This window comes from Lipophrys pholis (assembly GCF_963383615.2).
Source record: "Lipophrys pholis genome assembly, chromosome: 1".
NCBI lineage: Eukaryota > Metazoa > Chordata > Actinopteri > Blenniiformes > Blenniidae > Lipophrys > Lipophrys pholis.
This window is the reverse complement of record NC_137635.1, coordinates 34218740-34245361: the sequence shown is the minus strand read 5'-3', so window position 1 is coordinate 34245361 and position 26622 is coordinate 34218740. Positions and strand designations below refer to the sequence as shown.

The following is a 26622-nucleotide window of genomic DNA, read 5'->3' as shown; positions in this document are numbered from 1 at the left end:
CCATATCATATTTGAAGATATCACTGACTGTAGTTGGCAGATGGTGGGAAAGTGATTGAAGCTTCATGTCCTCCTGCTTTGAGCTCTAAAATTACCAGCAGCCTACTATTAACTCGTCCTGGTCATTCATTTGATTCCTCCTCCTGCAGCCATGAATGATCAACAGGTGGCGCTGTAGTCACACTCTTCAATGTTTCCCCTGCCCAGGACAAAGAGCCTCCAGCAATCCAGTTCAAAACAGTTCATCCCCCTGAGAAGAAATGGAGACACATTCATGTTTTGATATGCATGTGACAGGTTGTGTGATTAAAATAAAAAGGCGTGATGTCATTACGGGTATGACCTCGTGCCTGATGCCGTCCTTTGCATGATCACTACTAAATACCACTTGTGACGTGCAACAGCTTGTGCATCTATTTACTGTAACCTGTGTTACATTCCTATGATAATTGGGTTGAAAGGTCCCAGCTCACGCGATGCGGACGATTTATCTCTTTGGTGAAATCAAATTTAAACTTAGAAAATGTCTTATTATATTAATATAAATTCCATTCCATCTAGACGTCCATGAACAGAAGTGTGTATTGGTCATCGTGTTTAATCACCAGAAACAGAAACTGTTCCCTGCGTTCATGTTTCCAGTTGGACTTATTAATAATACATGTGTAAGATTGCATTGATGATACAGGCCTCAGCACAGTATGTCATCTGGCACATGTCTTTTGAGTTACCACTGAGGGAAGCAAATCCGAGTGGAAGAGACCGCCCCAGTATCCGCCGCTGTATCCAACTCGCTTTCACACTTGGGTTCATTCACACACACTTTTCCCACCGGGATGGAGCCGCTCGAGCCAGTGCGCAGAGCCAGCGGGGAGCGCACACGCATCCACACGGCACACATGGCTGCGAATCTGTGGCGAACATTTTCAACGTCCGTCTGGATAATAGCGACGCTGGTTTCAAGCTCGAGGACGAGGATTTATCCGCCGAATGAAGGTAAGTGAGGGAAGAACAGTCGGTCGGTGTGAGAGACTCTCTCTGTTTCCTGTGCGCCGAGAGAAGCGCAGCGCGCGGCGAGCGCATCCCGGGTCAGAAACTGCAGCGGGGATCTGTGTGATCCCAAACCGATACAAAGTTGGACTTTGAGAACATTTCATAGGTGCTGATATTTAGCCAGGTTAACGGCAGTTTGGACCTCGATTAGTTTAGGTGCATGATTTTTTCACTTTCGTGTTAATTGGATGCAGTCAAAAGACGCTGTCGTGTAAATTATCAAACACATGGGTTATTATTAAGAAAGACTTAAATCCCCAAATGGTTCTTCCACACATGTTTATCTTAGAAGAATTTAGTTGTATAACAATAACCAAAAATATTAAAATGTTTTTAAAATTAGAATTAATATAGACTTGGTTTAATTAAATGAAACAGTCACAGATGTCCTGCTTCTTTCACATTTGTCCTGAGCTTTGTGGTCTCTTTTCGAGTTGTGGTCATTCCTTAGGATACTGTCTTCAAAATACATTTCCACTGCAGAAAGACTATGAAGTACTGCAGCCTGCTTGCCATTAAACAACTTGCATTTTGTGTATATGTGCATCTTTAGTGACCCTGCTGGATACCAGGACAGTGCCAGGAGAGCTGAAATGGGCAGCCAGTCCTTCTGAGGGAGGGGTGAGTGGGAACTGCCCTTTATTTTCTTATTTCACAGATACACTGTTTACAACCTGTTCTCTGATTGGAAAACACAGTCACTCTCTCTCACACACAGTCTTGTACACACTCGAGTTGGGAACTGTAAATAATCAGCCCACAGATTTTGAAATGTGCTGTTGTTCACCAAGCCTAAGTGCTAATATGAGATTGCTGGCGTTGCATTTGGCACAAGTAAAAACATAAACCAGCTTGGTGGTGGGTGTCATTTTGTTGGGATTTTTACTACCAGGCAGTTGCCAGAATAAAGCCTGGCAATATCTGATATCTGTTTTATATTTTATCCTCTCCGCGTTTTGTACTTTTTGTAGTTGGTACATTGTGATCTGCCATTTCTCTCTCTTTCTCTCTCTGCTCTCTCCCTCTCTCTGTTTTTATTTTCTTAGTTCAACGTCTCTCTCACTCCTTTGTTTTTTTAAGAGTTATTGGTGAACTTGACTCTTATTTCTGAAGTCACCATTCTCTCATTCGCTCACATGCTGCTTGATTGACAGGGTCCTGGTCTGCACGCACTGGGCTTTTGATTACAGCCCCCCCCCCGCCTTCCACATCTTTTAGTCACACACACACACACACACACACACACACACACACGCACACGCACACGCACACGCACACGCACACGCACACGCACGCACGCACGCACGCACGCACGCACACACACACACACACTCACACAACTCCATCCTTGCTTGGCTGGGGCAGGCGCAAAGCTTTCTTTTTCCCCTGACAGCTGTGATTTCTGTCTGCTGACAAAAACTCCAAAGGAGAGAAGACAAGGAGGCATCATACCCCTTGTCAGCTTTTATACAGCTGTCTTCCTCAATACAGGCTTACCCCACAAAGACAATAAAACAACACACAAATACTGACAGTGCCCAAAGACGTGGGCATGTGCACATGCCTTTGCTCATGCATGCACACTCTTGCACATACTGTACACAAAGGAGTGCACAAAGAAATGCACAGTTACACCAAACACAACACCAATGCAGGGTTTTTGAAGCCAAAGGCTGTGTTGATTTTTCAGAATAATTAAACTCTGCAACATGACAAGTATTGTCAAGACAGATAAATTGCTTCAGAACCTCCACATAATTGTTTAAAAACTTGAAATTTGACTTGAAAGTTGCATATTTGAAAACAAAACCAAGTAAGAATTAAGTGAAATGTTCACTGTGCTGTAGTTTTTTTTTTTGTTTTTGTTTTTTGTTTTTTTACAGATCTAGCAAGATATGCATCAGTCTTAATTTATCAATTAATCATTGGTAACCCCATATTGAACAATGAAATTGACTCTGATGACTTATCGATTGGGCTCCGGTCTGACACAAACACTCTCTCTCTCTCTCTCTCTCTCTCTCTCTCTCTCTCTCTCTCTCTCTCTCTCTCTCTCTCTCTCTCTCTCTCTCTCTCTCTCTCTCTCTCTCTCTCTCTCTCTGTGTCTCTCTGTCTCTCTCTCTTTCTTTCTCTCTCTCACACACACACACACACACACACACACACACACACACACACACACACACACACACACACACACACACACTCACAAAAACTCACACATACACACAGCCTCTGCCACGAAACACACTGTCATTCTCTGACTCTCCCACTCTTTTTTTCTCTCTTTGGACACGGTGCATTTAGTGTGTATACAGCTCTCGCTATGAGGGACAGGGCAGATTATTATTCAGTGGCAATAAAAAGCCAATTTGGAGTTGGGAGGCTCGGCGGTCATTTGAAGGGTCACAGTACAAGGCAAATAATCGGCTCTATTGAGATGGATGGTGCAGTGAAGGTTGAGCCTGCTTCACTTGTATTGAAATGTGCCAGGAAAAACCTTGGATTCGCAACAAATCTAAACCACTGTCCACTGCAGAATATTGATGCAACCCCGCGTGTTAGCCTGCGAGGCTTCAAACGGCAGCGCTGCATTAGAGGATGCACACCAGCATCTGAAATGTATCTGAGTTTATTTTTATAGATATATCAGTACAAAAAGTTTCTCAAGTGGATTGAAAAAGTTTCCCACTGTATAACAGGGTATATACATCCCATTAGTCACCACTACTGAGTTCATATTCATGTCAGCACGCTGTCAGACACTTTAACATTGCTGTCATCACAGTGGTCGTTCCAACACTTTCATTTTTCTCCAATCTCTATAATTACCTGCAGCTGCCAGCAGGAACTGTTTTGAAAACCTTCCTTTGTTTGTGGGTTTGGGTGCTTGTGAGAAATGTATCTACATTTCAATTGGAACTTGAGTGTCAGCACCCAATCAAACACAAGACGGGACAAATTGCTGCTTGGTAACTGGTGACTCTTCATTTTTAGATGCCTGTGTTTTAATAAGGAAGCATTTCCAAAACCTGCTCTCAGCCGCTCAGCCAAAAAGCGGCTCAATCTTTTTTTTTTTTGCACTAAATTCTCTGCCAGTGAAGTTTGGAGTTTAGTTCTGTGTTGTGGGTTTGCACTGCACTCAGATCAGTGACAAGCAGGAAATTGAGTTAAGTATTAATGGAGCACATTATCAAGCAGTAGCTGCTTAGTATACATATGGTGTTCTTCAACATGCGTGAGTGTGGTGTTGTGATAACTGGAGCAATAATATAAATGTTTGTCTGTTTGAAGTGGGAGGAGGTGAGCATAATGGATGAGAAGAACATCCCCATCAGAACATACCAGGTGTGCAACGTCCTAGAGCCCAGTCAAAACAACTGGCTGAGGACGGACTGGATCCCTCGGTCTGGTGCTCAGCGGGTCTACGTCGAGGTCAAGTTCACCCTCAGAGATTGTAACAGCTTGCCGGGCGTCACTGGAACCTGCAAGGTACAATAAAACATCGACCACTTATTGAAATACGTAGAGATTGAAACTTGAAACCATGGGGTTTTATTGAAGGATCCTATAAGGCTGGTTTCGCTTTTTTTTTTTGTTGTTGTTGAGATTTTAGTCAGTCTTGATATCCGTCCGTCCAACTTGACAGTCCATGTTAATCTTGATGGTCACCATCATATGCCTTTTATATCTCGCATAATTGGATAAACTGTGTAAAACCAAACAGAATCAAACCTATATCATGATGTCGAGTCTCACAGAATTTCTGCAAATGTTTCTAAAATCATCATGCTATTTGTTTTTTGTTTTGTTTTTGCCAAAACGTAGGATACCTACTATAACATACTTGACACAACTTGAAGACTGACAAACACTGTTTTGCTGTAGTTCTATCAATCACGGGAAGTGTTTTTTAAGTCTCATGGAAGCACCTCCTGTCTCAGTGATGAGCACGATTCTTTCATCATAATTCTGTGGTTTTCATTATTGTGGGATTAGAAGAAGCAGAGAGAAATTCAAATCTTCCCAAATATAGTCAATCACTTAAAGACATAAGTTGGTTGGAGTAAGTTTTCTCAAAACTCGTCACTACAAATACTTAAAATTGAGGTTGTATTTCATTGATCCATTAATTGCTATGCTAATTAGTAAATGGACTGTGCTTTTAATGGGGATTTATTGTATATAACAGCAACTGGTCATTCAAGCGCAGCATCCACTTTGACTCATTATCACAATAAGAGAAATAAATGAGTACTGATGATGAAAAATAGATGCATCAGTCTTTCCTTCTTTTTTTCTTTTTTTTAGCATTGCCTTTTGTCTTGCAGGAGACATTCAATCTGTACTACCATGAGTCCAATGAAGACAGAGAGAGCTACATCAAAGAGAGCAGCTTCATTAAGGTGGACACTGTGGCAGCAGATGAGAGCTTCACCCAGGTAACACTGAACAACCCAGACAGACTTTGAGTTCTTTATCCTCCCTCGTCCGCTTACTTTAATTTGCTCTTATCTGGAAATAAAATCCCTGGCACTTAGCTGTAGTTTTCCTAATTTGTTTTACAAGCACTTTTATCTTGAGTGTCAGATTTGCAGTCACAGAAATGCCTGTTGCTTAGTTGTTACTTTAATTAATCTGAGCACTGTAATGCATTTTACCTTTTAAAGCAATAAAAGTCCCTCGGAATGACGGCCAAATGGTGAAACTGAGGTGAACCAGTGAAGAGTTCACGTAGCGTACTCCTAATTTCATAAGTGTATCTTCTTCCCGTTCAGGTGGATGTTGGCGATCGCATCATGAAATTGAACACTGAGGTGCGCGACGTCAAGGTCACAACCCGTAAGGGCTTCTACCTGGCCTTTCAGGACGTCGGTGCCTGCATCGCTCTGGTTTCTGTCAGAGTTTTCTATAAAACCTGTCCACTCACCATCCGTAACCTGGCAACGTTTCCCGACACCGTCACCGGAGCCGACACGTCTTCCCTGGTGGAGGTCAGAGGGTCGTGTGTCAACCAATCAGAAGAGAGAGAGGAACCTAAAATGTACTGTGGCGCGGATGGAGAGTGGTTGGTTCCCATTGGCGGATGTTTCTGCAACCCAGGATATGAAGAAAAGGGCAGCACATGTAAATGTAAGTGATCCTCACAGCAACAGAGTGACTTTACCATAATTTGTCTGTTTTCGTGGAAGTCTGACTCATTGAGTCTCTACTCCTGATATACGCTTCCCTTGAGTCACCGCTTCGGACTCCCATGTCTCAACAAAAACAATCATTAGAGCTCAACAAGGTGCTCACTAATGATGAAAAAAAAATGGGATTTGGTTAGCGTAGTAATTACTACATGCTTGACTGCTCTGAGGGCTGCACCACTTGCTTTAAAAGGCATTTGTTTGGAAAGTCTGGGCCAAAGGGACAGTCAAGATTGCTACCTGTTAATCAACAATAATGATAAAGTTCAACATTTTTGTGGCTTTTGTTAAAAGTGACACCACTTTCAGTCATTTAAATTTGCTCTAAAATGAGGAAAAAGGGAGCCCACTATAATGACTGCCAGTAAGTAACAAAATCCACGTACCAGCTCACAATTAAGACATTACATTATGTTGCTTGGCAACTTCACGGTGATGATCAGACTTATGGTCACACTCCAAGATGGTACTCTATACACTCAAAAATCACTCATTACATAATCTCTACTTCAAAACGCCAAAAATCAGTAAGCTTTAAATATAGAGCTTCTTATTGTTGAGTGACAAACTACTTCTTTTCAGTTTGCTTACTTAAGCTTAGGAGCTACTCTTGTTAATATCCCACTCAGACCCACACAGTTTCACGGGTTAAACCAGTTGCGGATATCTTTTTGTATGGATCGAGCTGCATTAGTCACACATCCACCCCTCCCGTTTAATGTGGGGGTTGAAGGCAGTTTTGTCTTTTTTTGCGTGCGAGAAACAAAGTCTGTAAAGTCTTAATAGAAGCTCGCAGGTCTCGATGTGAGAGGTGCACTGACATAATCACAGCCATCTGGACGAGAATGTCGTGCTTTCACTTTTGGTTTGAACTTTACAGCAGCAAATTTGCAAGCTGTTCGCACCTTTCTCAAACATGCATGTGGCATGGATGACGTGTAATGTTTGGAAGTGACTGTTGTGATAGTGGGGAGTAGGAATCTGAGTGTTTGTGTGTGGCATGAGAGCAGCGTGACTCGGGGGACAACGGACTTGGTGGAGACACTTTTACAATGTGCCCCCCTCTCCCTCCAGTCGCACGAGCAACAGACATACAACATGTTCGCTCAGGAATACACACACATACACAGATGGACAGAGACCAATTGAGAGACAGGGAAGAACAACTCGCTGATCTGCTCCCTCCCTCCGTTTTATTTATGAAGCCTATCCTAGCAGACTAATTGTATAACAAACAGACCCATAATTCAAAGAGAAGAGAGGAGACTCTGAGAAGGGGGAAAGACAGAGAGGCGTGCACAAAGAGAGGGATGCAGTTGGTGCCAGTTGGTGATAAAAAGAGAGAGAGAAAAAAAACCTTGACTCTTCTTTTCCTCTTTGTGATCGGAAGAACGGTAGCCAAAAATCTTCGATGTGACAAATGCTCGCTAAAACCTTTACCCTGTTTGCCCCATTTGTTCCCACTGAAAAGAGGAGGAGGTTTGTGGGGTGGTCCCTGAAGCCTGAAAGATGTTCCTCCTCAACAAGATTTAGGAGAGACCCTTGACTGTTGAACCTCCAGCAGATGTGAAGTGCCATCTATCTATCGGCCTCCTCTCGTCTCCATCTCGCCGCTCTCACTGCATGTCAGGTTGTTGGCTGGGCCCAGCTGCTTCTGTGGGAATCCATCAAAGTCTGGATGAATACCCAGCTCTGCTCAGGAAAAACTCTGACCCTGCAGTAATAGACAGACACCTAAACATTTCAGATCTTGCGGAGAGAACGGGCGGGCGGAGTAGAACGGAGAGAAAAGAAGTCAAGTTTGAAGGCGATTTGGATGATCTGTCTCTCTTCGCGTCAGAGAGGTCAAAAGGTTTCCCATCCTTCTACACTTACGTGCCATCCCTCAGTCAGCAGATTCAAACAAAGGCAAACTAAGCACGGACAGATAACGTTCACATTGCTGCCTGTCTTCAATCGGAGCAATGAATACTGAGGAAAAATTACTGATGCATTTAAAGAGTAGTTTGGGAAAATATACTATTTCAAATACAAAATGCGAGATAAAAATTCAAAAAGTCAATACATTATGTGTTTACCTTCATGAATTTAGCTATTTAAGATAGAATAGAATAGAATAGAATAGAATAGAATAGAATAGAATAGAATAGCAATAAGTTATTGATCCTGGGGGGATTCTCAACAACATTGCTCTACATAGAGTAGTAATAATTGATGGTTAATAGAATAAAATATTAATACATTTTTGAAAAAGTATCAGCATTTGCTTGTTAGAGCTTGACAGTACATAAATAAACACAGAGATGGGTTTGTCTGTAAAAAGACTATTGACATGGTTGTGGGGATGTGTTTTAGTTGAACTCACCATAAATATTAGCTTCAAATACAAAGAAATATAGCGAAAGACTCAAAAATCATTAAATGTTTTAGGTTATCAGCTCAGACTCTTGATATGTCCATAGTCTTATTATGTGCTGGTGTGGAAATATATCAATGTACTGTCGCTCTTCTGTTCAGGCATATTGTTTATCAAAATTATATAATTTGGAGAAATACTTAAAAGCACATATATTGTTTTAGTCTCTCCAGAAATTCCAATTAAACTGAATTAAAAGAAGACTGGGCTTAGTTAAAGTGGTGAAATGTGAAAAGTTCATTTTCACTGTTGACACCGAGTAATGAGGAAGGAGAGGATGAGATGAGGAGCTCTGGGAAGGAAGAAGGGATTAGATGTTGAATGGGGTGAAAAGGGGGATTGAAAGAAGGCCACTGACAGCAGAAGGCATCAATGCAATGCGGCCCCTCCCCCGCTGGGGGTTCGTCATTGGGTGCAAAGGGGACGAGTAGAGAAACACAAGAGAGAGGGAACTCCCCCTCGTTTCTAAACCCCTGGTTAAGACTGAGGTCAGAACTGAGCCCGATGAAGACGTCAAAACGGCTGACTGACAGCTCCACACTCACACACACACATTGAGAGAGTTTAAGCTGCGGAGTGCAGGGTCATGACCGAGGTAGATGAAGACGTCAAAAGTTTGACAGCTGCAATTCGTCTGGGAGCATCGGAAACGAGGGAGGAGAGACAAGAGGCGAGGGGAGAAGGAACAACAGAGAGAATTTGAAATGTAGGGCTGGGGAGGCAGAACGAAAGTGGGAGCCTTCTGCTTTCGGTTTCACTGTCTCCGCACTGGCCTGTTTTTTTTTCCATCATCTGATTCTCTTGAATTTCTCTCACTGCCTGGGAGGGTTGGAATGTTTTCTGTGCACCAGTGTGTTTGCATTTGTGTGTTTCTGTGTTCCTTCCGTCCAGAGCGATTTCATGGTTGTGCCTCTCTCCAATGCACCTGCAGTGTCTCGTCAACCGCGGAAAGCATTAGGACAGAGAGAGGGAGGAAGAAGCAAACGGCAGAGGCAAAGGCAGCCACTCTGAAAGAGGGATGACAGAAAGGAAGGGTGAACAGATGATAGAAGGAGTGCGTAATCGCTGTCCTCAGTCTCTCTAATCATTGATTCTCATTTCTGGACTCGGAACACGTTGGACTGCTGATTTACAGAGCCTGGCTATGTGTGTGCGTGTGCGTGAAGGAGTGCATGTGTGTGTACTGTATCTCTGATTTTCTGCTTAACAAAGTCCTCCCTCCAATACACTCACAGTTTGGAGTACTGCCCAGGAATGCCTAGAGAAGAGTGTGATGGGGCAAAATGAGAAGGAGGGGGGTGTGTGTGTGTATGTGTATATGTATGTGCATGTGGGAGTGCACGTGTGTGCGTGTGCGTGTGTGTGTGTGTGTGTGTGTGTGTGTGTGTGTGTGTGTGTGTGTGTGTGTGTGTGTGTGTGTGTGTGTGTGTGTGTGTGTGTGTGTGTGTGTGTGTGCACATATGGCAGGTGACAAAGCAGGCAAAGACGAGGGAATGACATAAGTGATTGTGCGAAGTGAGGCAAACTCAGGTGGAGGGGAAATGGTTTGCGTTCCACTATCACAATCAAAGCATGTGTGTGTGTGTCTGTGTGTGTGCTATTGTCTCCCTCTCCCAGGTTGTTCCTAATGTAGAGGAGGCTTGCCAGCTCCATCAGGCTGTCTATAGCTCTCTGGCATGGAAACAAGCCCCACTCTCACTCTCTCTGTCTTGCTCTCATTATCCTTTCTTTCTCTTCTCCACTCTACTCCCTGATCCACAGTCAGGGCTGGGGAGGGGGTGGGGGGGCGGTGGGGTTCTGCGGCTGGAGGCAGGGGGGTGATGTGTGTCTGATAGGGACGAGTGTGTGGTGGAGTATTGTTGTAGAGCCCCATTCACATGCTAATGTTCACGGTGTTGGCTCTGGGCAGGCACACACACACACACACACACACACACACACACACACACACACACACACACACACACACACACACACACACACACACACACACACACACACACACACACACACACACACACACACACACACACACACACACACACACACACATTTCACTTGAAACCACCAGTTTTTGTGAATATTTAAATTTAGACTAACTTAAAGCTGTGGTTTCCACTGAGTACATTCTTAAGGTTTTAAATGCAAACCAACTCTAAGATGCAAGTGCGTCAGTAAAAAAGCTGATACATTTGGCAGTGACGTACGCAGGAATGTCGGGGTGATTTTTGGGACGGGCACTTTTTTTTAATGAAGACATACAGTAGAAACATGAAAAGATTGCATCTTATCCGCAGTGTTTGTGCGTGCTTTAATTAAAGAGGGCATGACCTCAGTGATTAATTGTGTCCCTCCCTCTACTGTGACAGTCTATCAATCTGTCAATCCATCCCTCCTTCCATCCATCACCTCGACAGGTGTCAGACTGAAACGGTCGGGGGTACTTCCTCCTTTCCAACCCCTCTGCTGGGAAGGAACAAGGGGCCGATGACAGATAACATGGGGTCAAGGAGAAGACACACACGAACGCAGCCTTACACATGCATGCGTACAGTGTGCCGACGAAGCTCTTAGCTGGATTTGTGATGAGCCCCATTTGCATTTTAGGTAGCACAAGAATGCATATGCAAATGCAGACAATGCTGATAGTAATCAAAGGGCACCTTCCTCTCCTGTCTACCCCTCCTCCTCCTCCTCCTCTTCACTGTCTTTTTCTCTTCACCTCTTTATCTCTTGCTCCTTGTCTTGTTTTTTCCCTATTTTCTCTTCCACTCAGCCCTCTCCTTCATTTACACTCTGTCACTTTCTCTAATTCGTCTCAAGCAGCCAAACAGCTGATTACACTGTAATTATTGTCCTGTCTGACAGGGAGAATATAAATGCGCCCTCCGACATATATTCAAGTTCTCATCTTATCTTATCCGTGCGCACTCGAACGCGTCTACGTGTCACCATACGGCGGTTTGCTGGCCGAGCTCAAGCTCCGGTGCGGCCCTCAGTAACGTCGGGTTAATGTCAGGTTAATGACACCCTCATGAGCTCTTATTCCAGGTCACCAGCGCTCGCCGCCCCCTCTCTCGGAAAGCAGCGCGAAAGAAGACACAAAAGGCTTTGGAGAAAATAGAGACATGAGAGGGCGCTAAAGGAAGTTTATGGTTTTCTTTCTCTGGGTCCTTCTTTCAGTCCTCTGTGCAGGGGACAGGGATAGAGGACTGCTGCGTGAAGCAGACAAAAGCAGTGTGGTGCCCCTGGCAGAGTCGTCTTGAGGCCTGCAATCAACTTTTAAGTCCTCAGCAGGTCAAATTCTTTGCTCTGTCTCTCACAGTTTGATTCGCCGTCTCTCCCGCTAATGGCTTACTTTCCTACATTAATGATTTAAGACAAAGGAATGTATAGAAAAAGCAGCCAGAGAACAACATATACGATATTGTGTCTTACATTTAATTACATAAACCGACACAACATGATGAGTCAGTCTCTTGATTAAAGCCTCTGTCTTACCAGCTGGAAATGTGTTTGTGAATTTACAGGTTTCAGTTGGCCAGTTTTCTGCTGTTTGTGTGCGGTCTCTTTTAAATTGGTCTCGACGCAGAGCAGAAAACGATACCAGCCAACTTCAAAGCTTTCTCATGGCTTGACACTTGGAGAGCAGAGAGATATATGGAGATACGGCGAGAGTGAGCGAGCTATCAGAGACACAAAGACCGATAAGTGGAGGTCGAGGAGGAAGTGCAGAGAGAGCGAATGAGGGAGATTGTGAAATGTGAAAGGGAGGGCAAATGAGTGTGTGAAAGAGCAAATCTGTGGAGGCTCACACAGATGGGCCAGGATAGTTGGTCTGAGTAGATTACAGAGGAGACTTCCTCCCTCTCATTTACTGATGAGCGTGTCATAAAGCATACTGACACACTTGAACACCGACACACACACACACAAACACACACACACACAGGCATCATCCCCACATTCCTCTCCTCTCCCACTGGGATGTCTCCATCTCCCTTGGAAATGTGAAAAGGTTGGGAATAAGGAGAGAACTGGGAATGATGGTGGGATTGAGGAAGGAGAATGAATAGGGTATGATGATGAAAAAGAAGGTGGCGTAGAACTGATTGCGTTAGAAACAAATGAAGGATTTCCTTCAGAAAGTAAAGAGAGAAAAAATTGCTCTAACCAGTCTTGCGTTGCCATCTCCTTTGCTTCACCAGTGGATGTCAAGCAGTATAATTATGTACTCATTTATTGCATTGTTGCTCTGTCAATGCATGAACTCCTTGATATACTGAGAGAAGATTTCTCTCTCGCCCTCTCTCTTTCTCGGTTTCTTCTCTTTCATATATTTAAATGTCAATTATATTTGTGTGGGCTGCCTGCACTGTAGAGTTTTGATGTATTCAGCTCTAGTGTTTCTGGTTTCTCTGTGTGAGTGGGAGCTGATCTGTAAATGTTCTTTTAGGTGTTTCTTTCTTGGCTCATCAAAATTAAAGAGAAAAGAAGTCAAATGTGCCCCTCCTTCACACACTGTACCTCTTTATCTCTTTATCTCTCTCTCTCTCTCTCTTTTTTTTTCTTTACAGTATTATTGTAAAGAGAAAAACATACGTTATGCTAATTAACATGTTTTCTCTCTCCAAGCAGTCAATATAAGATAAATAAAAAAAGCCTGCATCAAGGGTCAAGGCACTGCTGACCTCACGTCAATGCTGGCTGCGCGGCCTTCGGCATGCAGCAGAGTAAACCTTAATTGGTATAAGCTCATTAATCATGAATGCAATTTCAAAGATGCCTTGCAGTGTGTTTCTGCTGTGTTGCGTGCATTGTTGGAACCTAGTAAATGTGCTGAATGTCTTTCCGAAAGTGGATTTTTTTAAAATGTGGAAAACACACAAACGGAATCAGTCTGAATCATGTCACGCGTTTGATTATGTACATTAGATGTGCTGGTGTGAATACCAAACTAACTGAGTTTACTATGACTAAGAAAGCCATAGAATATTTGTATTTTATGGTTTTCTAATGATGAAATGATAAATTATACAAATTGTTGCAGAGGCAGTTTTTTTTATAGGGACAAGCACAAGTAATGGACGGAATGCCAGTTAAACTCTGCTGAGTAGTAACTCTGATGCTCACACTCTCCATCGTACAGCCAACCTCACTGAAATACTAGAAGTGTGTCTTTCTACCCTTTGGTAGAAGGATATTTGAAGGCCTAAATACACAATTTCTCACATACCACTTTTGAGCTTTTTGCAAACAATTTACCCTGAATAATATTTTCAAAATAAACTAAAAAGTCTTGCCCTTTTTACAAATTCCAGAGATCAATTTCAACTATTTAGTTATATATTCTGTAAATGCTTTAAACATGTAAACAAGAGAGAAAAAAAATTATTTTAGCGCTGTCTTTTAGTCTGACTTTGTTAACTCATTTCTCGACAGCCTGTTCTGCTGGTTTCTACAAGGCCAAGTCTTCAGACCCGGGATGTTCCAAATGTCCTCCACACAGCCACTCACTCAGAGATGGAGCAACTGTCTGTGACTGCCACTCTGGATACTTTCGTTCAGATGCTGACCCCCCTTCCATGGCTTGCACCCGTAAGAACACACGCTCAAGCACAAATATTTGCAGCATAATACAGAGGTAGAAAACTCAAAATATGTGTATGCAATGAAAAAAAAACATTTGCCATTGTTTCCCAGACTATCTTTACCAAACAGAGGGCAGCACAAATGTGTGTGAATGCCACCCCTGTTTCAGGATCCCATTACTTATGAGTAAGCCACCATCTACATCCTGTCTGGGAGCGATAACTAAAGACATTGGAGAGTGAATAAATGTCCTCCTTTTTCTCTCTCCCTTGCACTCTTTGTCTCTCTCACTAAGTCTGTGAGTAGGACCTGTGTGACAGACTTAGAGAACTTGGTTTGTGTGTCTTAAACTTAATTATGCCTATATGCGGCACATGGTTTCTTCGGCTTGGAAAAAATGAAAACACACAGAGGCGCACACATGCACGCACATACACACACACACTCTGAGGCACACAAAAAAAAATAAAAAATGCCACAGACGAAAACATCTAACCCATCAAACATGTCTCAGAACTGAGTGATTTTTAGTCTAATGCCAGATGTCTACATTTTAGACCGCGCCAAGCGCTCCCCACATTCCCCATATTCTTCCACTTTGCTCATGTACAGCATATGGCTGGTTTTATTCATTTTCCAGCTTTTTCCTCGTTTCTTCAGAGCCACCGTCGGCCCCGCAGCAGCTCATCTCAGTGGTGAATGAGACCTCGGTGGTCTTGGAGTGGACCCCCCCTCGCCGACTGGGTGGAAGAAGTGACACCAGCTACAGTCTGGAGTGTCTCATCTGTCAAACCAGCGGCTACAGTCAAACTGCTGGCAGAGCTCTCCCCAGGAATCGCAGTCTCTCCCTGCCTGAGGCTCAGCGAAGCGGCCTGGGGATGCAGTCAGACCAGGGGATTGTGGGACCTGAAGACCAGCTCGGCCGAGGCGTCTACCAGAGCAGGCCTGGCGATTACCCCCGGCTTGGCTCGGGCTCCTCTTCCACCTCTCAGCTGTGCCTGCCCTGCGGCTCGGACGTGCTCTTCTCTCCCAGCCAGACGGGCCTGAAGACCACCAAGGTGGTAGTGAGTGAGCTCCGAGCCCACACACACTACACCTTCATTGTCCATGCACGCAATGGGGTTTCCCTGGCCAGTGGCGCAGGGGCAACGCAGAGCGTGTCCGTCAGCGTCACCACCAACCAAGCCGGTGAGAAAGAGGAGTGGATGGAGGTGATGAATGTGTTTGTCAGATGGTTGACTGGAGGAGTAACACAAAATCTGCTTATAGGTGTTGTCAGTAAGTGGGTCAGCACAATTACAAACTGCTGCTCGCTGCATGAGGCCCCACAGGGAAGCAAGGCCCCATGGGTAATGTTCAAAACTGAGGAGCTATGAAATCAGCCAGCTTTGTATGTTGATACAGATGGACAGTATTATAAAACACTCAGATATTATAAAACCCCTCCGTGCAATTCTTAGGTGAGATAAAAGTATTACGTGGTTTATATATATATATATAGGTACGTATATTACAGTCCTTTCCAAACGACAATTTTGTGAAAACAGCTACTAAAACAAATTCTTCAAAACTCTAATATTTGTTAGGACTAACAATTTGTTTTAGGTTCCCACAGTTAGTTTGTATTGTGAAGCATGAGCGCATGTGTGTGTGTGAGTGTGCATGCATGTGTGAGTGAGTGACAAAAAACAAAAGAAATAGGGGAAAAAAATCAAATAACTTCAAACACAATTGTGTGATGTTTATCATTCAATATTTAGTATGAGATCGGCTGCATTATTATTGAGAAGCATCTATATTCTATCCAACATTATCCTGTTTAGGCTTGCTGGAACTAATCCCAAATAACTGTGGACAAAGGTAGGGTACATCAGGGAGTTGTTGAAAAAACATCACATGAAAATCCTTTCTTGTGAAAAATAGCTACAAGATCACCTCATTTATTGCGCCATTCAAAAATATTCAAACAATGCATGTTGCTTCAGTTATTTGTGTATGTTCTCTAAAAGTAATCTTGCTTTTGTGGATTCCAAGCGGTTTTGAATATATGGGGTAAACGAAAAAGAGCAGAATTTGACTTTACTTGCACATTCCCTTTAAGACAAAACGCAGCAAAGAAAACATGCATTTCATTGGTCACGGGTTTTAAAAACTCGGTCTTCGTCTAAAACTCTCTGAAGTTGCATCCAGGAAGACAAGACTTAAGCAGAGGTCATTCCAGGGTTTAATGACAAAATGCTTTGTTTATATGATGCTATGATGGGTTGTAATCAAAGAAAATCAGTGTTAACAATCATGTGTCCATCATCTAATCAAAGGTACCCGCTTACTGTAACTTTTTAATGCTGAAACACAGCTCCAGCTTCATATCTTCCCTTCCCTGCAGACTCTTGTACTATCACTGTCATAGTTGCCATAGTTATTATTCTGTCCTCCTACACCTAACAACAGCTGAATTAATTAGAGGGCTGTTAGCAAAAGGATGTCAGAAAGCTTTCTGGAAAATGTAAATCGCTGACTTAAATACAACTAGACAAAGCTGATTGAGGGGAAAGTAGATAAAAAAACCTAAAACATAACATTTGTTTGCAAAGTAACTGCCCAGCATATTGTTTAACAACGGCTGAACTTTTCCTCCTCAGTGCTTAACCGCGGAAGTATTAAAAAAGAAAATCAGTTGCTTTTTATGAAGTGTTTCATTTTGCTCGTGAAGGTGTCAGCTGGTGTGTGGCGTTCCTCACACATGCTCTCCATTAGTTTCCAGTGTATGCTTCTTCTTTTTGTTTCGCACGCTGTTACATCTGAACTGTCATTGCTTTAATGCTTAATGGTGGCATTTAGAAACCGGCACACCTGCTTAGTTCCAGGTGCCCGGGGGAAATAACTTAGCTGTGTGCGCACATCATGAGAGTATGCCTGGGATGTGTCAAGTCCAACCTGCACTACCATATGGCCCGATATCATATGAACAGCCTCAAAGGAGGACGAACACAGATAAAAGGAGGGGAAATGGAAGGATGTAAGCAGAGAGAGTGCAGAGAATGAGAATGTCTCTGTGGAATGGGAAGGAATGAGATGTAGGTCAGTTCTCAGGTGCACTGGGTCAATGGGATTTACAATAAACAAGCACTATACACACACAAAGGCCTGTGTTCCGAGCTGTCATAGATCCCATTGGCATCATCTGAGGATATGAAGTATGTCACTCTCCATAAAAGTTAGGCTATTGTCACTGTGTTATCTCTAATTGTCTGCCTCTCCATCTCAGCTCCCTCTCCGGTGTCGTTCATGCAAGCCACCGATGTCACCAGGCACAGTTTGTCGTTGTCGTGGCAACGGCCCGATCGACCCAACGGGGTCATCCTGGAGTACGAGGTCAAGTTCTATGAAAAGGTGAGTCGCTCGCAGGTTAATGCAGCTCAGTCAGGAATGTCAATATGCCGACACGCTGTTTGTTTTTCACTGATAGCGGCGATAGATCTGCAGTCACGCTTTGAAAAGAGACCCCTCGGTTTTTTTTTTGTTTTTTTTGTTGTCTTGTCTAATCAGGATCAGAAAGAGAGGTCCTACCGTATAATGAGGACCTTCTCTCAGAGTGTGGATGTCACGGGTCTCAGCCCGCTCACCGTGTACGTGTTTCATGTGCGTGCTCGCACGGCTGCTGGATACGGAGAGTTCAGCGCTCCGTTCGAATTCTCCACCAATTCAGGTATTGAAACGATGACATTTAGGACTTTTAGCGAATGCACTGATGGCAATGCGAAGAAGTTTGTGGTTTGTGACTCCTGTTTCCCTTCCTGCTAGATCCCTTCCCTCTGATTGGAGAGGGAGTTAACTCTGCCTTCCTGCTGCTGTCTGTCAGCGGGGTTGGAATTTTACTGCTGATATCTGCAGCTGTGTTCATCATTAGCCGCAGGTATACACACACACACACACACACACACGCACACACACACACACGCACACTTACACGCACACAGCAACGAGCCTACACAGGCAGGTCTACAGACCTATGGATTGGATTGAGGTCGTCAATCTGTGCATCCACTGATATCTGTGTGCGTGCACAAACAGCGCTCACGCTCCCCCTGCTATTGTGTTGCTTAAAAATGTGTCTGTGTTACCTGGAGCTTTTAAAGGGGATTAGAGTGGAGACAGTGATAATCCTTTTGTCCCTGACTTGTCATTACTGTCTCTTCAGCCGCGCGGCTTGTGTGTCAGCTTCCGCTGGCGTGCACGCTCACAAGCACGCACAGGTGTCCACAAACAAACACACATGCATGCCCAGCCACAAAGGTGGTTTTGACAGTTTCTTTGTTTAATGGAAAACACCTTTTATCTTGTGCAACCTGAGGCATCACCCCCCCCCCCCCCCCCCCCCCCCCCCAAATGCTTTCATCTGGTGCTTTCCTGCAGCCCGTCCCTCTCTGTTCTCTTTGTCATTGCTTTCTATTGCAGCGGATCCTTAAAAACCCTATGAAGGCGTTGCCCAACCAATAAAATAAACCACACACACAAAGTTAATGTGACACATGCTCTTTTGTTTCCGTCGCCTCACCTAACTGTAGAAATGAAAACAAAAACACGAGGAGTTAAAGTAAAAACCGGCCCCCATTTGTTTGTTACGCTTTTGTGTGAAGTGTCAATCATTTGTGTCTCGTCAGGAGGAGCAAGTACAGTAAAACAAAGCAGGACTCAGAGGAGGAGAAGCATCTCAACCCAGGTACTGTACACAGAAAGAGACAGACGGATGCTCTCTTTTCCTCTCTTTTCTCAGATCCACCTGCACATATTTGCTCACCATACTGCCAAAGAGATTTACATAACATATGCAGTTATACAACGCATATCTCTCACCCTCCTCTGCATTCCCCCTCCTCCTCTTCCTTCCGCGTTTCCCTCCCGTCTCACGCCTCCTTCATGGTAGGAGTTAAAATCTACGTTGACCCGTTCACCTATGAAGACCCGGACCAGGCCATCCACGACTTTGCCAAAGAGATCGATGTCAGCAGTATTCATATCGAGAAAGTTATTGGCATGGGTAAGCCTGGCATTGATGCTCACTAACACACACACACACACACACACACACACACACACACACACACACACACACACACACACACACACACACACACACACACACACACTTGGTGCTGACACTGCTCTTTGCTGTGTGCAGGAGAGTTTGGGGAGGTGTGCAGTGGGAGGCTGCGTGTGCAGGGGAAGAGAGAGATCTACGTGGCCATCAAGAGTCTGAAGGTGGGATACTCTGACAAACAGAGACGAGACTTTTTGTCTGAGGCCTCCATCATGGGACAGTTTGACCACCCGAACATCATCCGGCTGGAAGGCGTCGTCACAAGATGTGAGTACTGCCGGCGCCAGTTTCATACACATTGTTTTGATTCTACCTGCTCCTTTAGCTCAATCTTAAACTCTACTTATTTAGGTAAGCCATTGATGATCATCACAGAATACATGGAAAATGGATCCTTGGATGCATTTCTTCGGGTATGTGCACAATATTTTGTCATTTCCTCTTGATTTACAATGCAGTTTGTTTTATTTCTTGTTTTCAGAATAGAAAACACAAGGTAAATAATCAGCCCAGCAGCAGAGCTCATTTAAAAAAGAGCTAATGCACATTATGCCATTAGAACAACATACAAGGATGGAGGAGATAATAACAACAGTCCTCTAGATTAGGGGTCTGCAACCATTATGACCAAAACAGCCGTTTTCACGATTTTCCACCAAATAAAATCTGTCTAGAGCCATATTGGTAATTGGGAAGAAAAAAAACTTGAAAAATAAAAGCTGTAAATATAAAAAGAATTTGCATTCATGCAAACTCAGTTTTTGTGTCACATGTACAATTTAGATATACTTTATTATATATATTTTTTTAATATATAATAGAATATATATATTGTACCTCCAAAAATAGCTACACTAGCAAATTTCTGTCATTTTAGTTTGACTGATTTTTCCATGTTTTTTTGTTGTTGTTGTTTTGTGTAATTAAAAAAAATAAAAAATTTGCCATTTTTCTGCACATTTTTGAAAATTAGTGTGGAAAGCAAATCAAATAAAAAAATTAAGCAAACTGTTTATTTACATTACTACACTCTATATTCTAAAAGCTACAGAGGAGCTGAAGAGCCACATGTGGCTCCAGATCTGCAAGTTGCAGATCCCTGCTCTAGATAATACCTGAAGGAACGAGGTTTTTATATAATGTGTGTGTACTGGAAAAATACCCCAGTCGACACAAACATTACAGGCAAAATAAATATATTTCCCTTAAATTATTCATTTATATTCTATTTCCTCTGTCTAGTGATTTACAAGTGAATTATTCTTTAGCTTTTGGCAGTATTTTCTTAGATATGCTTACTTTACACCAAATCAGGTCTGAAATACAGACGCTCATGGCAGTGCTGCACCACGCGGGTCTCCACGTTAACCTGCCTATCTGGCCTTTCAGAAACACGACGGCCAGTTTACGGTGATCCAGCTGGTGGGGATGCTGCGTGGCATCGCCTCCGGCATGAAGTACCTGTCAGACATGAACTACGTTCACAGAGACCTGGCAGCTCGAAACATCCTGGTCAACAGCAACCTGGTGTGCAAGGTGTCCGACTTCGGCCTGAGCCGAGTTCTGGAGGACGACCCCGAGGCCGCCTACACCACCAGGGTGAGACATCAAAGTACTCAATTGAGTTTATAGATGAAATCTTTTGTTTGAAAGATAAACCTGGGTGCAGAATCGTCATTCTTTATCAGCTGATTTACACAGTTAGAGGCTGATTATGTGCGATCCCATCTTCAGTTCACATGCTTGTTGTTAAATGCAGCCAAAGATTTGTGACTCATGGAAATCACACTCATCATAGAATTTGTCAATTGCGAAGACATCAGTATAAGAATCTTAGAGCAGATGTTTCCAGAAGGGCCGTTTATTTTTTTTTCCTCAACAAATGAATTACCATCGTGGTCTGAATATAACATTGGATTTCTTTTCTTCTGAAAAAAGCTCTGAAAAAATTTGGTTTTCTTATATTTGGAGTGTAATATTCGCCTCCTAGTGTTATGATGAATTCTGCATAGCAACAGTGTGGGAAGAACATGTTAGATGTAACCTGCAGGCACCTGAGTGAGCCAGCCAAACAATTGGTGGAAGCAGTGAATAATGACTTGATGGTCAAACATCAGCTGCAGGTGCTGGACATTGTTGTTTAAAAGACATTCAAAAGCTGCGAATTGCATCGAGGCCAGCCCACTGTGGGAAGAGCAGGACAGAACCAGAGTGTCAATGTAATGATACCAGGAGAGAAACCACCAAGAATAGGACACTGGATGTCTATAAGTCTGTATGTAACCTGGAAACCTCTGTGAAGTCACGCTGTTAAACATGTGTGTGCCGAAGTCTGCGTCCTGTTACTCAGTAAAACACTGTGATGTCTACCTGTGAATTAGGAGGCCACTGGATCTTATCTCTCTCCCGGAGGGAAGATTCCCATCAGATGGACGGCTCCAGAAGCCATAACCTACAGAAAATTCACCACGTCCAGTGACGTGTGGAGCTACGGCATCGTCATGTGGGAGGTGGTTTCTTATGGAGAGAGACCCTACTGGGACATGAACAACCAGGATGTAAGCCACTGCTTCTTTTAATCTGATGCACGAGAGGCTTTGTATTATGTTTTTGAAATGTGGAATTATATTTGCAGTGTTAAGTTAATATCTAACAATTAGGATTTTTCTTTTTTGTGTTGTTTTGTTTTGTAGTAGTTTACATAATAAAGCCAATGTAGTGATTTCCATAAAAGCTATCTGTGAGGGTGTATGTGCTGGTCGACCGCAGGCTATTAATCTCAAAGTTAAATGAACTGAAAGACAAATGATTAAACACAAGCTTAAAAGCACTTCAATAACTCACTGGTACATAATACTTTGAGACAACTATTTATTCAAATTCCTCATAAATGTTTATTCACATGCAGTGACTTTCCCTCCAATACAAATCCAAGACACTTTCACTTCACTGTTTGGACATAAATTAATACATAGAGGAGTAAATTCTCTATGTACCTCTTGTTTAGCATATTTTAAGAGAATACTAAGAGGAGGAAAATAAATTGTCTCCTGCATAATGCCATCTGAGCCAAAGTTTTTGACCTCCGTGCTTTTTGAAAATGTGCAAATCTGGCTTTGAAATCCTTTAGAGAAAGGGCAGCAAGCCGAGGTTCAGTTCACCAATCACAGCACATTTTATTGTGGATAAATAGTGTGACCTGAGAGTAAATCTGCTGCTTAGCGTCGTTCCATCGCCACATACTGACACACGCACGCACACACAGTATACATTTGTGGCAAATTTATTTTTTTTTTTCTGAAGTTCTGACAGAAAAATCATGCTTCAGAGCAAATTTGCAATACCAGCAAGAACTTTGCTTTCAAAGCTTGTTCAGCTCTAGCGGGTCAGAGAGGTTGTCTGGAATATGGAAATATTTGAACATGATTGATTTCGTCTGCCGCAGATCATTTTCCTAGTGAGCATCATCATTGTGGGGATTTTCATCCATCTTAATATATTCCTTTTGACGAGGAATTAGTACAGATCTGTTTCAGAAAAATCACGAGTATATTTACAAGGACACGAGGTCTACTTAAACGATTGTCTTTGACCTGGTATTGGTGCATTGGTTTGTAATCTGAGATCTCCTTAAAAGATATACGGATTCTTTTAGCTGGTCTGCACTGGACCATTTGTGGTTGACCTACAACATCACAAAAGATGAAGTGTGTCAAACTCCACCAGTTTGCTCCATGTTTATGGTTGATAGTTTCTTCTGTCTGAGCCCTTGTTTACCTTTTTACATGCTGTTGCTGGGTCAGGGTTTAATGTGGTGCTCTTAAGCTCATGTGCACCAGATTTTGAAATGGAATACTGTTGAAAATGGCCAAATCTGGCAGATTTGAGAGCATTCTGCGTGCTTACTTTGAAAGTCAACAAGACACACTGAGCACAGTGGAGCTGCCCACATCTGCAAACGATTGAAATGATTTGCAGTTGGTGGTCAGACACTACAGGGGAAATCTCAGAAAACCATAAAAAAAAAGAATTAATAAATTTCCGCTTTCCTTCTTTGTGAACTTTAATTGACAGTTGCTGTGTGACTGATGTCTTTTAGTGGTTGGTTTTTATCATCCTGCAAAGAAATTACAGTGCATTACAATACTAAGTGAAAAACAATTCCCTTTGACAATCTCGTGGTACAGTATGTGCCACAGCATGCATTCTATTTTATTTTTTTAAATTTCATTCCCCAGAATAGAAAATCAAAGAGTGTTTTTGTGGCATTTTGCTGCTGGTGGTCTGTTATCATCAAAAACTAAAATAACATATGTCATACTTAATCATAATTATACATTTAATTTGTAATGCACTTTACATAAAAAAAAAAAATCTCAAAGTGCTATTTAATAAACATCAGTATGTTGACCTTGTCATGTCAGCGTCTAATCTGAAGCTTAACCACGTCAATTTGTATCTTTACTGAGCTGCTTTCATGGCTTTAGTCTTGTCTCTGCCTGTGTTCGACCCAAGCTGCTTTTAGGCCTCGATGATCAGAATTTCTGTCTTAGAAAGGTGTCACAGTCAAAAACTGTGTTGTCAGATCTATAAGTCACAAACGTCCCCGTCAGACAAGCCTATAAAGGGGTTGGGGGAAGTTGCTCCAGTGCGCTCTTTCTGAGCATTAATAAAAGCACAAAACTACATTTCGCTAGCAGAAGAAGCTTAATGTCACATGAAACGTTCGAAAAACTTGCGTGCTGTGAAAGCAGCGTGAGAGCGATTTATATGTTAACATGTCACAATACGCAGCATTCTTGAAAACAAAGTTGATGTTCAACCTCAGGATGGAAACCCAAAGAGTTATTTTTGTCTCTTTCACCGAAAACAGCTTGTGGTTAAACAGCAATAGAAACATTTGCCGCTTTCTCTTGAGGCTTTGGGAAGCTGCTGCGGTAAAAGTGTCAATTCTCCCCGTGTGTCCGTCTCTCAGGTGATGAAGGCGGTGGAGGAGGGCTACCGTCTCCCTGCTCCCATGGACTGCCCCGTGGTGCTGCACCAGCTCATGTTGGATTGTTGGGAGAGGGAGCGAGCAGAGCGACCCACCTTCAGCCAGATACTCAACATGCTGGACAAACTCATTCGTAATCCCGGGACGCTGCGCCGAACGGGAGGGGACAGATACATCATGGACATGTGAGCATCGGCAAACACTTCTCAACACGTCACATGTCACACTCGCACTGCTTCGCACGGCCACGTCGTCGCTAACGGCGTTTGTCTGCGTTTACAGACCCACAAGCTCGATGCTGGAGTCGGGGTTGGGTCCGGAGATGTGTGTGTCGGTGGTACCGGAGGTGTGTGTGCCAGAGTGGTCGACGTGCGAGTGGCTGCAGACCATCGGGTTGGAGAGGTATAGAGACACGCTGGCGGCAGCAGGCTACACCAGCCTGGACAGCCTCCTCGGCCTCACACACCAGTAAGTCTAACTTTGTGTCAAAAATTAATTCAAGTCAGACCGCCTGTGCATTTAATTTCAATTTATTCTGCTACTATCGCTTAAAGATCCTGCTTCTGTCCAAACTTTTTGCCGAAGTCTACTCACATATCGGGATCAACATTTTAAAGTCCGGATGTCCAGTGCAAACCTTTAATTTTAGTCTTTCAACTTGGAGTTGCATTTTTTGCTGATTAAATAAACATCAAATGTTCATCGGCCTCATAAGTTCTGTTTTTTCTTATACTGATACTGAAGCAGCATCAGTCTGTCAGCGTTATGAAGTGTTTTAAAACGGTACTGTCAGCTGAAGCTTGACTTCAAATTAATAGTAATAGTGTTGCACTTTCATTTGTTTAAAATACTGCCCGTAATGCTTTGTAGATGAGCATTGTCCAAGTGTATAATATCAAAGCATAAGTCATTTAATTAGTGAGTTATTTAAAAAAAAAGAAAGATTTTTCAATCAAAGATCACAGCTGCATTATGAGGCGAGGGGATGCACTAATTTTTTAGCTTTACTTCTATTACTCAGTGGGGTTCGATGGTGAAAAGATATTATGTTAAACAAGCGTGTCTGCAGTTTTTTGTGAACACTGTTAGCCCATGACCATTAAATGGTCCCGATGTGGACTCATCCTGAGCGTCAAAAACCTTCTCATGCATGAATGAAAGTGTATAATTGAATGTAATAACACAGGCGCCCATCCTGGTGCCCTCGTCTGCCTGAACATCTGTCTTTGTGTGTGCACCCACAGGGAAATGGACAGACTCGGAATAATCACACTGTCACATCAGGACATGCTCCTTGCAAGTGTGCAACAAGAAATGTTGTCACAAATGCAACACATGCAGCACTCTATGGTTCCTGTCTGACCTGGCGAACGGATACGAATGTGTTTTTTTTTGTTTTTTGTTTTTTTCTTGCGAAGAATTTCATTTACCTCATCTGTGCACTTTAGAGGGACTCTTTACCTGTGGAAATACAAGGAGTGGAGTAAAAATACAATGTGAAAAGATGGAGAAGAGAGAAAAAGCAGCACTTTTGTGAACTTCCATCCCGTGGAGTTTTTCTATAAACCGTGATCTGGACGCGGCTGCAGATAGCGTCGAGCTACTTGGAGCTCAGAGTGATGCCCCATCCTCTTATATCCAGTTTCTTTTTTTCTTTTTTTTTTCTTGTTGTCTTATCTGTTTTTTTGAAGACTGACATGTGCAAAAGCAGAATGGCTTCCAAGTTAGTTTTTTTTTTATTCTTTTGCTGCTTTCTGCTCGACTTGAATAACGTGTGTTTTTGTGTTTGCTTGTATGTGTGGCAGTGTGTGTGTGCGGGAGTGTGTGTGTGTGTGTGTGTGTGTGTAGCGCGAAACATGGGACTCCCCCCCCATCCCCCCCCATTGAGATGTCAAATATCCTTGAACAAGTCTTAATATGCAAAGTGAGAGTGGGAGGAGCCGGACTGAATGTATCATTACAAGCTCCTGCCAGCCACAGTCTGGAGGATTACGCTAACAAACTGTATGATTTTCATGTCTTTGATTTAATTTCCTTGTTTATTTTGAATTGTAAAACTTACTGTTACTTAGACATTTAGATTAGAATGTCGTCCATCGGTGTCCGTGTATGTTTCTCCTGTTTGATGCTAAGAATGAGCTACATGAAGCGTTTTGTTTATTTATGGTCCCCTCTCTTTATTTGAACTAGTTTGTACATTGTAAAATAGAAACACTGAGGAGATATTGTAATGAGTGCCATATTGCATTGCAATAAATGCCAAACTCATCCATGT

General features: G+C 43.0%; 1 protein-coding gene across 1 annotated transcript; it reads left to right on the top strand.

Annotated features, from left to right (window-relative positions):
- Window positions 1-836: 836 nt before the first annotated feature.
- Window positions 837-26622, top strand: LOC308122083 (ephrin type-A receptor 4-like; the record flags this gene model as incomplete). Its single annotated transcript, XM_080483710.1, has 19 exons — window positions 837-996; window positions 1607-1674; window positions 4348-4545; window positions 5385-5495; window positions 5832-6186; window positions 14104-14259; window positions 14914-15441; window positions 17522-17646; window positions 17803-17962; window positions 18058-18169; window positions 18918-18976; window positions 19181-19294; window positions 19436-19621; window positions 19706-19767; window positions 20744-20953; window positions 21736-21912; window positions 24330-24532; window positions 24630-24815; window positions 25592-26622. The coding sequence occupies 19 exons, from the start codon at window positions 837-839 to the stop codon at window positions 25707-25709; spliced, it is 3288 nt and encodes a 1095-aa protein (XP_080339836.1). The 3' UTR covers window positions 25710-26622.